The sequence below is a fragment of the Tiliqua scincoides genome, chromosome 1 (assembly GCF_035046505.1).
Source record: "Tiliqua scincoides isolate rTilSci1 chromosome 1, rTilSci1.hap2, whole genome shotgun sequence".
Taxonomy (NCBI): domain Eukaryota; kingdom Metazoa; phylum Chordata; class Lepidosauria; order Squamata; family Scincidae; genus Tiliqua; species Tiliqua scincoides.
The window spans coordinates 194,181,455-194,195,383 of NC_089821.1; the positions used below are offsets into that span (position 1 = coordinate 194,181,455).

A 13,929-nucleotide genomic window follows, 5' to 3' on the forward strand; every position below is an offset into this window, starting at 1 on the left:
TGCCCCTGTGCTGGCTGTGAGTGTTGCAAATGTGCCATAAGGCACTGTGCCTGCTTGGGATTCCAAGCCCAAGTAGAGGCCCACGCCAACTCAGTAGCACCAGATCCAACCCTGCGCCAGCTGGCACAGGTGTGTTCTGGGCAGCATGGGAGCTGAGAGAGGATGCTGGGATACACACTGTATCCTAACCCCTACCCTCCAGCTGGGTAGCCCTACATGGGCTGCTCAGATTTGCACCAGCTGTATAGCTGGTGTGGATCTGAGAAGCCCCATAGGAATGGCTGGGGCTTTACTTGAGGAAAATATCCCCTTACCCTGAGGAAACCTCCATCTGGCTCCTAGGTTGCATTGGAAGCAGCATGGTTGTGCCAGCGCAGTTTAGGATTGTGCTTCCATCAAATAGTTATGTAATCAGGTATGTGGCTAGATGACTTCTGTTAACACTGGGTTATCCTCAAGATTGCCACAATTTCTGTGGATAGATTTCTGGGGCACCTGCCCTGGTGACTGTCCTATCCCTGGCCTTGGATATTGACAATACATGGGTCTCCTGTCCTTCTAAGCTGCCCACAAATTGCAGATTATCTGGGGAAGGTCCCTCATATCGCATAGTGCTTCACAGCAGATGGAAGTGCTCCAAACTGTAGCACAAAATACTCCTACTCCTACTCGGAGTGAAACGTGAAACCAGTTGAGTTCACTGTGTATCCTAGAGGGCCAAGGGAAGGCAAAGATTGATGGTACCCACAAATAGTGACTGGCTACTGAGTCAAGCCAAAATGTTTGAACTCCTTGTTACAGTGGTATAACTATGCTGATGCAGGTCACTTGACAAGTTCCAACAACATGGTGTTTGTGATCCAACAAGCATCATGTTTCAGACATCGCTGCAGTGAACTTTCTTCTGTATCCAGCATGTGTGGTCAGGAGCTGGATTCAGATGCTCTGAGCCATTGTGAGTTCCTACATCACATCACTACCTACTAGGCAACCTGGTGTTAACAGCACTCCTTATTTAGCTGCATGTCTGTTTACATAACTCATTGGGGAGGCCCTCATAAAAAGGACTCTGCACACTTATTGTCAATCAGAGGTTTGCTGCAAACTCATAATCCAGAAAAAAAAACCAAAAAACCTTTGCTATCATTTTCCTGGATATCTAAGGTTGCATGATTAGAAACCTTCATGACTATGATTGCACTGGAGAGCACATGAACATACTAACTCTGATTAGCAGGGAACCATATGAAGATCAGCACTATTGCTGTTTAGCTTTCAGGGAGTGGGTATCCTGAAAGCATACCCTCACTGATTGCAGATCTCCCATGTAGATGCACATCAGTTTATGACCTGTGTAGACAGCATCCCTGTCTTCATGTTGCCATGATATTTTTGGTGATCCACTCCTGCCCCTGGGTCTGGTTACTGGGTTGAATGAAATCTGACATCCTGTGACAGTGATTACACCACAGAATTAGAATGGCTCACACATTTTTATTGTCGTCTATCACTGGATTACTTAAAACCTGATGACTTGCAGCTGAATGTGTTGATTCCACGGAAACGCATTGTGTTTGGGTGATATGAAAGTCCCGTCTGTCCCAGCTCAGGGCCCAATCCAATCCAACTTTCCAGCACTGGTGCAGCCACAATGTAGCCCCGAGGTAAGGGAACAAATGTTCCCATACCTTGAGGAGGCCTCTGTGACTGCCTCCCCACTAAGGGATGCAGTGCACACCCCATTGGCATGGCTGGACCAGCACTGGAAAGGATTGGGCCCTCATTCACATATACAAGTCACTTCAGGATGCTGTAGTGATAAGTGATGAACATACATGTGGGAAGCAGCCCACCAAAGCTTCCCCCCCAATCCTCTCCCTCACAGTAGCAAAGATCTTCCTGTTTCTGATCTTCCACTTCTGATTACAAAAATAGGACTTAACAACAACAACAATAATATTAACAATAATATGAATAATACAAAATAATTATCATATACTCTTTTGAAAATTATTAACACAAACCAGTTAAACACTCCCCCTCCCCCCGTGGATAAAAAAAGGTGAAGATGTACACTTTTATAAAGACAAAGTCCTCAGTACAAAAAGAAGGAGAAAGAGCTTGAAAATGGATATTTTTCTATAAGGCAACAGGTTACCTTTCAACTATGTTCTTGAATTACATTGGAGTTGTTTGGTGGTGTTTTTAAAAAATGTCAAAACTTGGCTTGCTTCAGTTTATCGATGTGATAACAGAGTTTCAGTGCTGGTCCCAACTTCAGGCCCAAATATTTCATGATCATATCGCTTTTCAGCAGCAACAGAGCATTGCCGTCAATTTCCTAATTTAAAAAGAAAGAATCGTGAGTATAATTTCTGACGTTTGTTGCATAGGAAAGAAGCTGCTGTAGTGAATTGGCTGCAGAAGAATTGGCTTGCTATGACTTTGTGTTGAGCAAACTTCCCTTGACAGTTGAGAGAAATTAGGCAAACTGGAGACAGAGGCAGTTCCAGGTTTCAGGAGCCTCCCACCCCACCCCACCCCACCGGTTACAGTGTGTGCCTTTTTGGCATGGCTGTATGGGGGAGGGGTGGGGAGAGAAGGATAGGATTGGGCCATAAAAGTACTAGGAAATGTACATTGAAATGCCGTCAAAGTACGTATTCCAAAGCAGTTTTTTGAGAGCTGTTCATATGCATTTTAAAAGGATATATGGCCCCCAAATAACACGTGTGCAGAGTTCTCATTTGACAGGGGTGCATATGGATTTTTTAACAAGTGAATGTGCCCCAGTGCAAAGCATAATGGGAGAAACACTTCTAAGAATGACTGTGTGGGCTTCACATCTCCCTCCCTCCAAATTCAGCATGACAGGAAGCAGATAAGAGGGTTAGGGGTTGCCTTGTAAAGCAAGAAGAGCCTGGTATGAAGTGATCAACAATACGAATTTGATACAAAATGACTAATCCTAGACTCTACTGTTGCAGACCTCATTCAATGACAGATTTGATCACTATTAGTAATTTCCACTTTGTAACTGCTGGAGGTCATGACTTATACTTTCTTCCACATTCTGTTGGAAGACTGCAATAGTATATAGCAGATGTTGCTTTATTAAGATTTAGTGCAGTGATTTTCAACCTTTTTCATTTCAGGGCACACTGACAAGGGACTAAAATTGTCAAGGCACACCATCAGGTTTTTGAGAATTGAAAAGGCACAGCGCTGCTGGTGGGAAGCTCACACCCCCCAATAGCCCTTCTAACAAATGACTCAGAGCCCAATCCTGTAGTCTGTGCCATGCCTCTGCAGTGCGGACCACAGTCGCAAACGTGCTGTAAGGCACATTTGCAGGGCTTACCGCCGGGCTCCCACCGGAGCTGGCTCAGCTCCGGCCGGTGCTGAACCAGAGCGTGGCAGGCGCCCGCGTTCCATGGCTCAGCAGTGCCTGCGACCACTGGGCTGCAGAATGGCAAGGGGATGGGGACGATGGCGTTCCAGGGTGGGGGAGGCTAGTGTGACGTGGTAAGGGACGCGGGGAGGGGGCGTGCTGGGGGTGGATGGGAGGAGGATCTGTGGAGCTCTGCTCAGCAGGATCCTAGGTGCTCGTGAAGGCTGCGTGCCTTACACAAGCGCCTTTATTTTAGCAGCAAACTTTTGGTCGCCACTAAAGAGAGTAGCCCCATTGCAGGGCTGCCTCCCTTACCCGGGGGAAGGGGACGAACATCCCCTGCGCAGGAGGCACTGGATTCGGTGGCAGCCCTTGCAGTGCCGCTGAGCTGGAGCGCCCCAGGCAGCTCAGGATTGGGCTGCCCATTAGGATTGGGCTGTCACCGCCTAAACTCCTGCGGCACACCTACAGACCACTCATGGCATACCAGTGTGCCAAGGTGCACTGGTTGAAAATAGCTGATCTAATCCCATGAATACTGATTATCAAGTTTAATATTTCAAAATTAGGGTTAAACCCTCTGAAAAGGTCCACTGACCAAAGAAAACAGGCACTGAATCAGAAGGCTGGCTTCACTGTGACTTCTCATGGTGTAAAAACACTATGCTGGGTAGTGCAACAGGATTGCAGTGTAAAAGTAACTAGCTTTGTTCCATTTTGCTGCCTGTATTTTTACAGGAGCTAGAAACACTGGCTTTACAGAGCAGTAAAATCTTTCTGTTCAAGAAATACGGCAAAAGCCAGAATGGTAAGCTAATTGGAAGAAAGCTAGAATAATCAATACTAAGATGGTTCAGGTCTAAGAAACAATATATGCTTTCAGTTGTAAAATCCATCATTGGAAGAGACAGGATATAATTCTGAAAGAATGGGTTTAATTATCATCAACTCAAAAGCTTTACACTCCCTTCATTATTCATTTTCCAGTTACAGATCAGAGTTAAATGAGAAACCATTGCATCACTTGTGGGCTGGCTTTCCATTTGCTAGTTCTCCTTGATGTCAATTGGCATTTGTAGGGCTGTTTCAGCTCCTTCCTCACCTGAAATGGGTCTGTGCCATTCCCTCAGAAATGAAGAGTGGGAGAAAGCCCATCTGAGAATATTGGAAGGTGCAGGTGGGCTTTGTTTCTGGCCATCCTAGAGCACTGTTTCCCAACCTGGGGTATGTGTATCCCCAGGGTACTCAACAAGAACTTTATGGGTACTTGAAAAACAATTGAATAATGGTGGGAAAAGGCAGGTAGTGCAGCAGAATGCCTTGCAGGGCCAGCAAAGCAGGAAGGAAGGTAGCTAGATGGCTGCCAAAGCCCCACCAGTAGCTAGTTTTTGGCCATCAATTCATGTATGAATCAATGATTTAAAACTAGTGCAGTGAAAAAGCTGAAACATAATGCAGAAAGTGTTCAACCACCAAGAATTTCTTAGGACATGTCTGGTGCAAAATGGTGCAAAAGAGTGAAAAGACAAAGTCTTCAGTTCTTGAAACAGGTAAAAAGAGAAAATACTGCAATGAATGCATGAAACACGGGTTTTTGTATATAGGAAATGAGGCTTTATATTATTATTATTAGTTACAAACATTTTGCTAACATGAGGGGCACAATTTATGGAAATAGGCAGCCAAGGGGTATGCAAGTGAAAAAGCATTGGGTACCACTGTCCTAGAGAAATGAAACTCTACTTACTCGGAAGTATCCCTACTGACATAAATAATGACAGCTGCTTGCAGCTGTTTTTTTAGTGTCACACATTAAGAATCACAGAGAAGTTAAAATCATAACGGTCATCACCTGAGTTTGTCTTTTGTTCTGTAATCCTGTCATGTCATGGCCAAATTAGCTGACAGCAATAGCAAGGATTTCAGGTGCTTGTTGGGAATGTCAGTGGCATTCAGGGCTTCAAAATAAATTATGCACCAGCTCCCAGGAATGATTTAACTCACAGGAAGACATGGCTAAGGTTAATGGAGTAATCACTTGTCTTTCACCTCTTGGGTCTTCATGCTTATCCGGTTTAAATGTGAACGTTGAAAAATTGCACAGCAACGTGTAATTCAAAGTCATAATTGAGCTCTTAACCGTAACCCATTTTTGCCCGGCACACAGGTGCACACATTTGATCCCTGTTTAATATATCCAATGTTGGGCAGAAATAGCTTAATCTAGCTTCAGAATCCTTGTTTGTTTCCTGATGAGACTGACTAAATGCTGAGTGTCTTTTAAAAAATGTACACACATTTTAATGGGCTACAATTTATAAATCTGCAGAAAACTTACAACACTTGGACATCTTAGCAAAGCAATTGAAGAGATGTATGGAACCATCCCAGCACACATGTTGGTGGATGTCTACAGATTCCTTAATCAGTGATGATGTCAATGGTTTATAGTGGTGTATAGCTGTATAGTGTTTCCTAGCCAGGTGTTCTAGGGAAGTCCACAAGCAATGCATGAACCAACTGGTATTCAGTGGTATACAAAACTGCCTCTGAAACTGGATGTTTGTAGTACCTATAATGGCTAATAGTTATTTAAAAACCTATTTTTCAATTATCTAATCCCCTTTTGAATTCACCTAACCAGTGACTATCACCACATCCTGTGGTGTGGAATTTCATAAATTAATTATATGTCATGAAGACGTCAACTGCTAAAGAATTTCAATTTTGTTTTTAAATCTTGGGTTCCAGTCTAAAGGAAAAGGAAGAAAAAAAACCAAACACCATTCCTTCCCACTTCTGCCACATCATGCATATTTTTTCAAACTCTCTCATATCTTCCTTTGATTATCCTTTATTTTTCTTTAATATCCAAAACATTATAGCCTTTCCTGGTAGGGAAAGTGCTCCAGCTACTCAAGCATTTGTGTTGCCTTTTCCTCCACCTTCCCAGATGTATGATATTTTTTTCTGAGATGCAGCAGCCACAATTATACAAGGCATTCTAACGGAAGCCACAACACAGATTTATATGAAGGTCTTATGATACTGAGTTGTCTTATTTTCAATCCCTTTCATTGCCACTGTACACTGAGCCCAATCCTGTGCTCCTGTGTTACCTGTGTAATCCTGTGTTACATTTAGAATGTAAAGGCACTTTACCTAGAAGGTAAAGTGAGCAGCCCCATTGCGGGGCTGCTTACCTTACCCGGGAGAAGGGGACTTCTCCCAAGGCGCCTCCTGTGGTAGCCCAGGGTGTGCAGGATCCGGCAGCAGCCCTTCTCGGTGCCACCGAGCCTGGGTGCCCCGGGCAGCTCAGGATTGGGCTGTGGGTTGATATTTTTGCTGAGTTATCCATCACAACACCAAGATATCTATCCTGATTAGATACCACAAGTTCAGTTTCCATGTGTTTATGTGGAACGTTGGGATGTCCCATCTTATATCTACATACACTGATTCTCACTGTTGTCTATTTGGGAAAGATTCTTTGGAAACTCTTTGTAGCTCAGTTGAATTTTCACTCTCTTGATAATTTCCTGTCATCTGCAAACTTGCCTGACTTGTTTGCTGATCACACCTGATTCCATACCAGTGATGGGCAACTTACATAGCATGGGTTCCAATGTAAGTCCTTGTGCTATTCGTTCTTTCTCCACATTGTAAAAATTATCCCCCTGGAGACCTTGTCATTCCCTTTGAGATCAGGAGGTTCAGGTTTTTCTCTGTCCCACTAGCTAACTCAGGGTCCAATCCTATCCAACTTTCCAGCATCAGTGCTGCCATCTTGTAGCCCCAAGGTAAGAGAAAAAAATGTTTCTTCACTTTGAGGAGGTCTCTATGTCTGCCCCTCCACCACAGGATGCAGTGCATGCCCCATTGGTACAGCACCACCGGCACTGGAAAATTGGATAGGATTGGGCAGTCAGCCAGGAGAGAAGGATGGCTCCTGGACCTTATTTTCTGTTTGAACACATTTATGATACAGTAACACATCCTGTATTGTCAGAGTCTTAAGATCATGGTTGGCAACCTTTAGTCTCGAAAGACTATGATATAAGCCTACAGCCCCTGGTATTCCCAAGTGGTCTCCCATCCAAGTACTAACCAGGCCTGACCCTGCTTAGCTTCTGAGATCAGATGAGATCAGATAAGATGTTGCCCGAAATACTTGGATAAGTAGAAGGGGAATGCTCTTTAGCTAGGTTAAAATGGACTCTGGAATGTTTGGGGCAACATAGAACGTACACTAACATTGATTTGTGGTAGCAAGAAGACTAATGTAGTGGTACTTCAAAATTTATTGGTTATTACAGGCCTGCACAATCTGTGACCTAGTGAGGCAAAGGCAGCCAACCAGCCATGTGTTGTGGCCTACCAGGTGATTTACTGCTCCCCCCCCCCCAACCTTGCCAACCCTCCAGGACCGGCCAGATGTCTTACAGAATCAGGATCAGTCTCTAGGAAATGTCTGAAGCAATCTTGTTTATTTTAATGGGACCTCATTTGCATCAGTAGTGTTGCTAGGGGGGTGCAGGCCACATTGGGTGATACACAACAGGAGATACACTACTGGCCAAAAATTTTAAAAAATTGGTATTTTTGAATAATAGCATCATGTTTTTTTCATTGGATGTGTAATTTCATGCCAATTGCAATGAAACAAATCATGTTGAAATATCTCTATTCTATCAAAAGTTACAGCCAAAAAACCAGTGGGGCAGGATGAGGATGCATCACCCCACTCACCACACAGGGCATTGTCACACCCACTGCATGGGAGGAGGTCTATCAGGGGGGTGATGCGCTGGGTGATGCAAACCCCTTTGCATAATGACATTACATCATGTGGGGGGGGGGAGAACTGCCACCAATCACTTCAGTCACAGGAGCCAACCCTAACTACCCCTCTGTTTTCACATCCCAGGCAGACAGCAAAACCAGGACATTTATACTTTGCCAGTAAGCTTCATCTGCTGCCTTTCAAGTTGTGCAGCCCTGGTTCTGTAAACTGAAAATTAAACTTGAATAATCTTATTCTGTCACAAACAATTTCCAACATACATGTTTTCTGAAGAGATCCACGTGTGGCCCTAGAGCATGAGGGTCAGCATCTCTCACAAACCAAACCACGTCATCAACAGTCCAGGTCACAGGATTCTTGCTTGTGGGCCGACGTGCATCCTGTCTCTCTGGTGAAGGACTTGAGGCTGTTGGCATAAAAACAAAGAAACCAAAATCTCAGCACATCACAAATGAAGATTAACTTGTTGCAGCAGCAGTGTGCCAGTCATTACTGGTAAAACCAATGTATTGCATTTCATCCTCTTAACCTGGTCCATATTTGCACAGTTCATGGGTCTGACAAATGTACTTTACATCCTTAATAATAATACGTGAATCATTCATGTGAGAGAAAAACTAGTGAAGAAAAGAGTACGGACTGGAATTTACTTTAAAGAGGTGTTGTCCTCCTACTCCTGAACCATTAATTTATGTGAATGAATGAATGAATGAACGAAAGAACGAAAGAAGCCTATATCTTCCCTTTGTGAGATCCCTCTGTTCACCACAGAGAGTAACTACAGTACCTGCAGTTAAGAAGCAGAGCCCAGAGGAACTCTGGGGTATCCCTACACATTTTTTTCCAGTGTGCTTATTTACTGCATGCAGTGATCAGGCCACCCTGCAATTATATGAGGGAGAAGAAGCAGAGAGGGAGACATCAGATGCTCATTCTGAGTGGATTGCTTGCCCTTTGGCCACAACACCAACTACCCTGTGAAGAAGTGAAAGTTGTTTTCTTGTTTTATTTCATTCAAGTGTAATATATTTATTGTATTTTTCAATATTATAAGCTGATTTGGGAACTAAGGTAGAAAAGTGGATAGAAGTTTACAAATAACTAGAGGTGTTTGTTTCCAATGAGTAAGATAGGATTACAGTCCAAGTCTTACTGTATACAATGGGCTTACTTCTGAGTAATGTAAATAACACCATATTCAAACACCTCTACAAATAACAGTGTACTTGGAAGTTAGTTCCATTGAGTTCAATGGGTCTTATTTCCAAATAATCATGCATATGACCACAGTGACATAGCTGAGCCTTGGATAACAGAGAAGACTTGGGTGGAGGATCAGAAAAGACAGTGTTTCTCAAACTGTGGGTCAGGATCCATTAGGTGGGTCATGGGCCAATTTCAGGTGGGTTCCCATTCATTTCAATATTTTTTTTAATATATTAGACTTGTTGCTACCATGGTATGTGACTGCATTTGGGGAAATGTTCACAAATCTGTAGTTTTAACAGGCTACTATGTATATGCTTTTAACAATGATAGTAAATGGGACTTATTCTTGGGTAAGTGTGCGTAGGATTGCAGCCTAGGATTGTTAAAAAATTTCCTGCTTGATGACATCACTTCTGGTGGGTCCTGACAGATTCTCATTCTAAAAAGTGGGTCTTGGTGCTAAAGGTTTGAGAACCACTGATATAAGAGGTAGGAAAGTGGGGAGGAGGTCAGCCATTTAGAATTTGATGGCTTAACTGAAGGCATAACCCTCAAACTGCTGAACAGTGCTATAAAAATATAAAGCCCCCAGTCTCCTGCTGTGGGAAGGAAAATATTCCATCTGCCATACCCTTAATGGAATAACTCCTGCTATCAAACCTATAGGCAACTGCAATAGTGGCTCAAGAGAACACCATCTTCCCATCTGGAAGTAAAAGCATGAAACTGTTAAAAAAAAAAAAGTTAGCTAGCTTTGGTTAATTGCTTCTCTCAGCAGATGGGTAGTTTCAGACCTGCTCTACACATGAAATTCTTTCTTACAAGTCCAGGATAAACCAACACATAATTGTATGTATATTCACATAGAAAAACTGCACAATCCTAGGCATGTTTATTCAGAAATAAATTTCACTGTGTTCATTGGGGTTCACTTCCAGGAAAGTGTGGATATTCACAGCTTTAATGTCTGTTTTTCTTGATTATGGGCACAATAACTGGGCTCTGCTGTGTCGTAAAGGCATGTTCAACAGCACAGTGCCAATGGCCATTTCAGAGATGCTGCCATAAACAGCAAAGGCCCCGCCTTTGCCCTGGCACACTACCTCAGATGGCAACCTGTGCTGAGGCTGGTAAGCTGTTGTGGGAGTGGGAGGTGAGGGGGAGGCAGGGCAGGGCAGGGAGGAGGAGGAGGAACGGGGCAATTTCTGGGAGGGTGGTAGGCAGAATGGGGAAGGGAGGATTAATCCTGGCAGCACAGTCACCAGGTGCCTTCCCCATTCCTTCCCCTGTTCCCTCTCTCTTACTCTCCTCGGTTATGTACCAGCAAAATGGCAGGCAAAGATATGAGGAGAGCCATTGGGGCACTGGAGGATTGCCCGGTGTAAGGGAACAAAAGTTTCCTTAACTTAAGGAGCCTCCAGGGCTGCTACCTTGGTGCGGCTGGATCGGCGGAGGTGGGAGGGTTAGTTAGGCTCAACCTGTTCGTATTCCTGGGAAAAGGAAGAGGCTGCATTTTCCAGATACATGGCATCATAGCAAGAGAAACACCAGCGCAATTTCTCACATATGATTGGGGTTCACATGGGTGGGCATTTTTCTGCACTGACATTAGCTCCCTGTAGGAAAAGATGCTACGTTTGGGATAGCCCGAATATTTTCTTCTGCTTGAAGCGGTTAAGCTGTTGGTGTCTTCCTAATCATTGATTTTTTCCAAAAAAATATCCTCAAAGGATGCCTCACTAGAGAGCTACTAAAACTGCATAAAGATGAATGCCACAGACATGACTTTTTAATGGCATCAAGTCAGAGATGATTTAAGGTCACATCAGCTCCATTCAGCATTAAATCAAGGTAATAAAGCACATTGGGATGAAAGTGCATTTATGTTTTTATTCTTAGTCTCTGTAGAATTATCTTATCTTTGAGCCCTCCCTCAACTCCCCCTCCCTTTTTGCTTCTTTCTTCTCACAAAGTGTCCTATTACGTTAGAAGAAATTATACCTGTTTGGTTTTTATTTATATCTCAGGGCTCTGTGTGTGCATGCATGTGTACATACGAGCCTGTTTGCACTGAGAACCCCATAGCATGCCATTTTTAAGGCATTGCTGCAAACAGTGAAGGTAATCTGCTCAAGAGCTCCCCAGTTTGGTGCCTTAACATACAACTGGATATGCAAGATGCAATTACAGGAGTTGGAGAACTGACACCATTGCACAGCATTTTTAGCTTCTTTTTGTGCATAGATGCAAACTCTGCAGTTCCATAGTTCGCTGTGTGGATTCCAGAGGCTCTGTAGGCCAGCATGTGACTTGAATGTATTAGATCAGGTTGCTGAAATTTTTGTGCTAAGGGAGCCTTAGATTGTTGGATGATAGATCTTTGCCTGTTCCCTTATGTAATTTGCTTGTAGGTACAGATGTTACCACTACTTACCAAGTAGCAAAGTTTGCTATAGCTGCAAAGAAGATCCATGCAAAACTCCAGAAACTTTAAGGAAGAGATCTAGGAAGCATGTTACTACTGGTTGTTGATATATACTTTCCTATTGTTTTTTTTTCAATGTATTGTGACGACTTATAGTTTTAAGCAATAAACTGGATTGATTGATTGAGTGCTAAGGGAGCCTAAAGCGGGAATGGAAATGTTGCAGAACACAAATAATTACTTATTTATTTCCAGCCTTTTACCCAGTCATCAGGGCATCCAAGGTGGCTTACAACAATTTAGAAAATTACAACAAAAGATCATAAACACATAGAACAAGCCACACAGATGAACAAGCCTTGCTGAGGAAGAATCAGCATGGCTTCTGTAACGGTAAGTCTTGGCTCACAAACCTTTTAGCATTTTTGAAAAGGTCAAAAGCCATGTGGATGTGGCAGAAACTGTGGATATTATATATCTGGATTTTCAGAAGGCATTTGACATGGTCGCTCAGCAAAGGCTGCTGAGGAAACTCCACAGCCAGGGAATTAGAGGGTAGGTCATCGCATGGATTAGGAACAGGGTGAGAACCAGGAAACAGGGTGGGAGTCAATGGGCAATTCTCACAGTGGAGAGAGGTGAAAATTGGTGTGCCCCAAGGATCTGTCCTGGGACTGGTGCTTTTCAACCTGTTCATAAATGACCTGGAGATAGGGCTAAGCAGCGAGGTGGCTAAGTTTGCGGATGACACCAAACATTTTTGAGTGGTGAAGATCAGAAGAGATTGTGAAGAGCTCCAGAAGGATCTTTCCAAACTAGCAGAATGGGCAGCAAAATGGCAGATGTGTTTCAATGTAAGTGTAAAGTAATGCACATTGGGGCAAAAAAATCAAATCTTCACAAGCAGGTTGAGTCTTAGAGGGTTCCATTCCCAGAACTCATGTGAATGGCAAAAATCGCATTAAATTGAATCCATTTAAAAAACAATGTCCCTCTGCTAGGCAATTCAAAAACAGCTTTGCCTATCTTTGTGATGTAAGACAGAGTCATTAGGCAGACAATCCATCAATAAATTTCTCTCCAAAAGCTTAGAAAGGTTTCACTCAGAGCCAGCACCCCTGTCTTCAACTAGAGCACAGTGCTGAGAAAGAATGCAAAGTGATTTACCTTTCTTTCATGAGCTCAGGAGGAAGGGAGGGGCGCTTGCCTTGGAGTGAAGCTGTTTTAAGTTCCTGGAGAGAGAATGATTGATGGATTGTCTGCCTGCTGCCCTCTCACGCATTAACGAGGCTATTTCCTTTAATTTAATTAAACAACATTTTCCTTTTAATTTAAAGGGCCCTTCTTATCGCATTGAGATAAAACCATGGGTGAAAAATTCATGGATAAATAGGTTATACCTGTATAGGCTGATGGGTTCTGAGCTGTCTGTGACAGATTAGGAGAGGGATCTTGGGGTGCTGGTGGGCAGCTAAATGAAAGTGTTGACCCAATATACAGCAGCAGTGAAGAAAGCCATTTCTATGCTTGGGATCATTAGAAAAGGTATTGAGAATAAAAAGGCTAATATTATGCAGTTGTTCAAGTCGATGGCAAGGCCACACCTGGAGTATTGCATCCAGTTCTGGTAACCACATCTCAAAAAGGATATTGTGGAAATGGGAAAGTTGCAAATGAGAGCAACTAAAATGATTACTGTGCTGGGGCACCTCCCTTATGAGAAAAGGCTACAGCATTTGGGGATCTTCAGTCTAAAAAAGAGATACCTGAGGGGAGACCTGAATGAGACTTACAAAATTATGCAGGGAATGGATAAAGTGGATGGAGAGATGCTCTTTTCTCTCTAACATAAAACCAGTACCAGAGGACATCTGCTAAAATTGAGTTTTGGGAGAGTTAGGACAGACAAAAGAAAATATTTCTTTATTCAGCATGTAGTTAGTCTGTGGAACTCCTTGCCACAGGATGTGGTGATGGTATCTGGCCTAGATGCCTTTAAAAGGGGTTTGGACAAATTTCTGGAGGAAAAGTCCATCATGGGTTACAAGCCATTAACCTCCTGATTTTAGAAGTGGGTTACCTCAGAATGCCAGATGTAAG

General features: G+C 43.3%; 1 protein-coding gene across 2 annotated transcripts in view; it reads right to left on the bottom strand.

Moving 5' to 3' along the window:
- Positions 1 to 2,215: 2,215 nt before the first annotated feature.
- The window catches only part of SCML4 (Scm polycomb group protein like 4), a 62,163-nt gene continuing 50,449 nt past the window's right edge, over positions 2,216 to 13,929 (bottom strand). For both annotated transcript variants that reach the window (XM_066610401.1, XM_066610409.1), the window contains 2 exons: positions 8,456 to 8,601; positions 2,216 to 2,341 (listed from right to left, as the gene is read on the bottom strand). In XM_066610401.1, coding sequence (XP_066466498.1) covers positions 2,216 to 2,341; positions 8,456 to 8,601 — 272 coding nt within the window. The remainder of the gene's footprint in view (positions 2,342 to 8,455; positions 8,602 to 13,929) is intronic.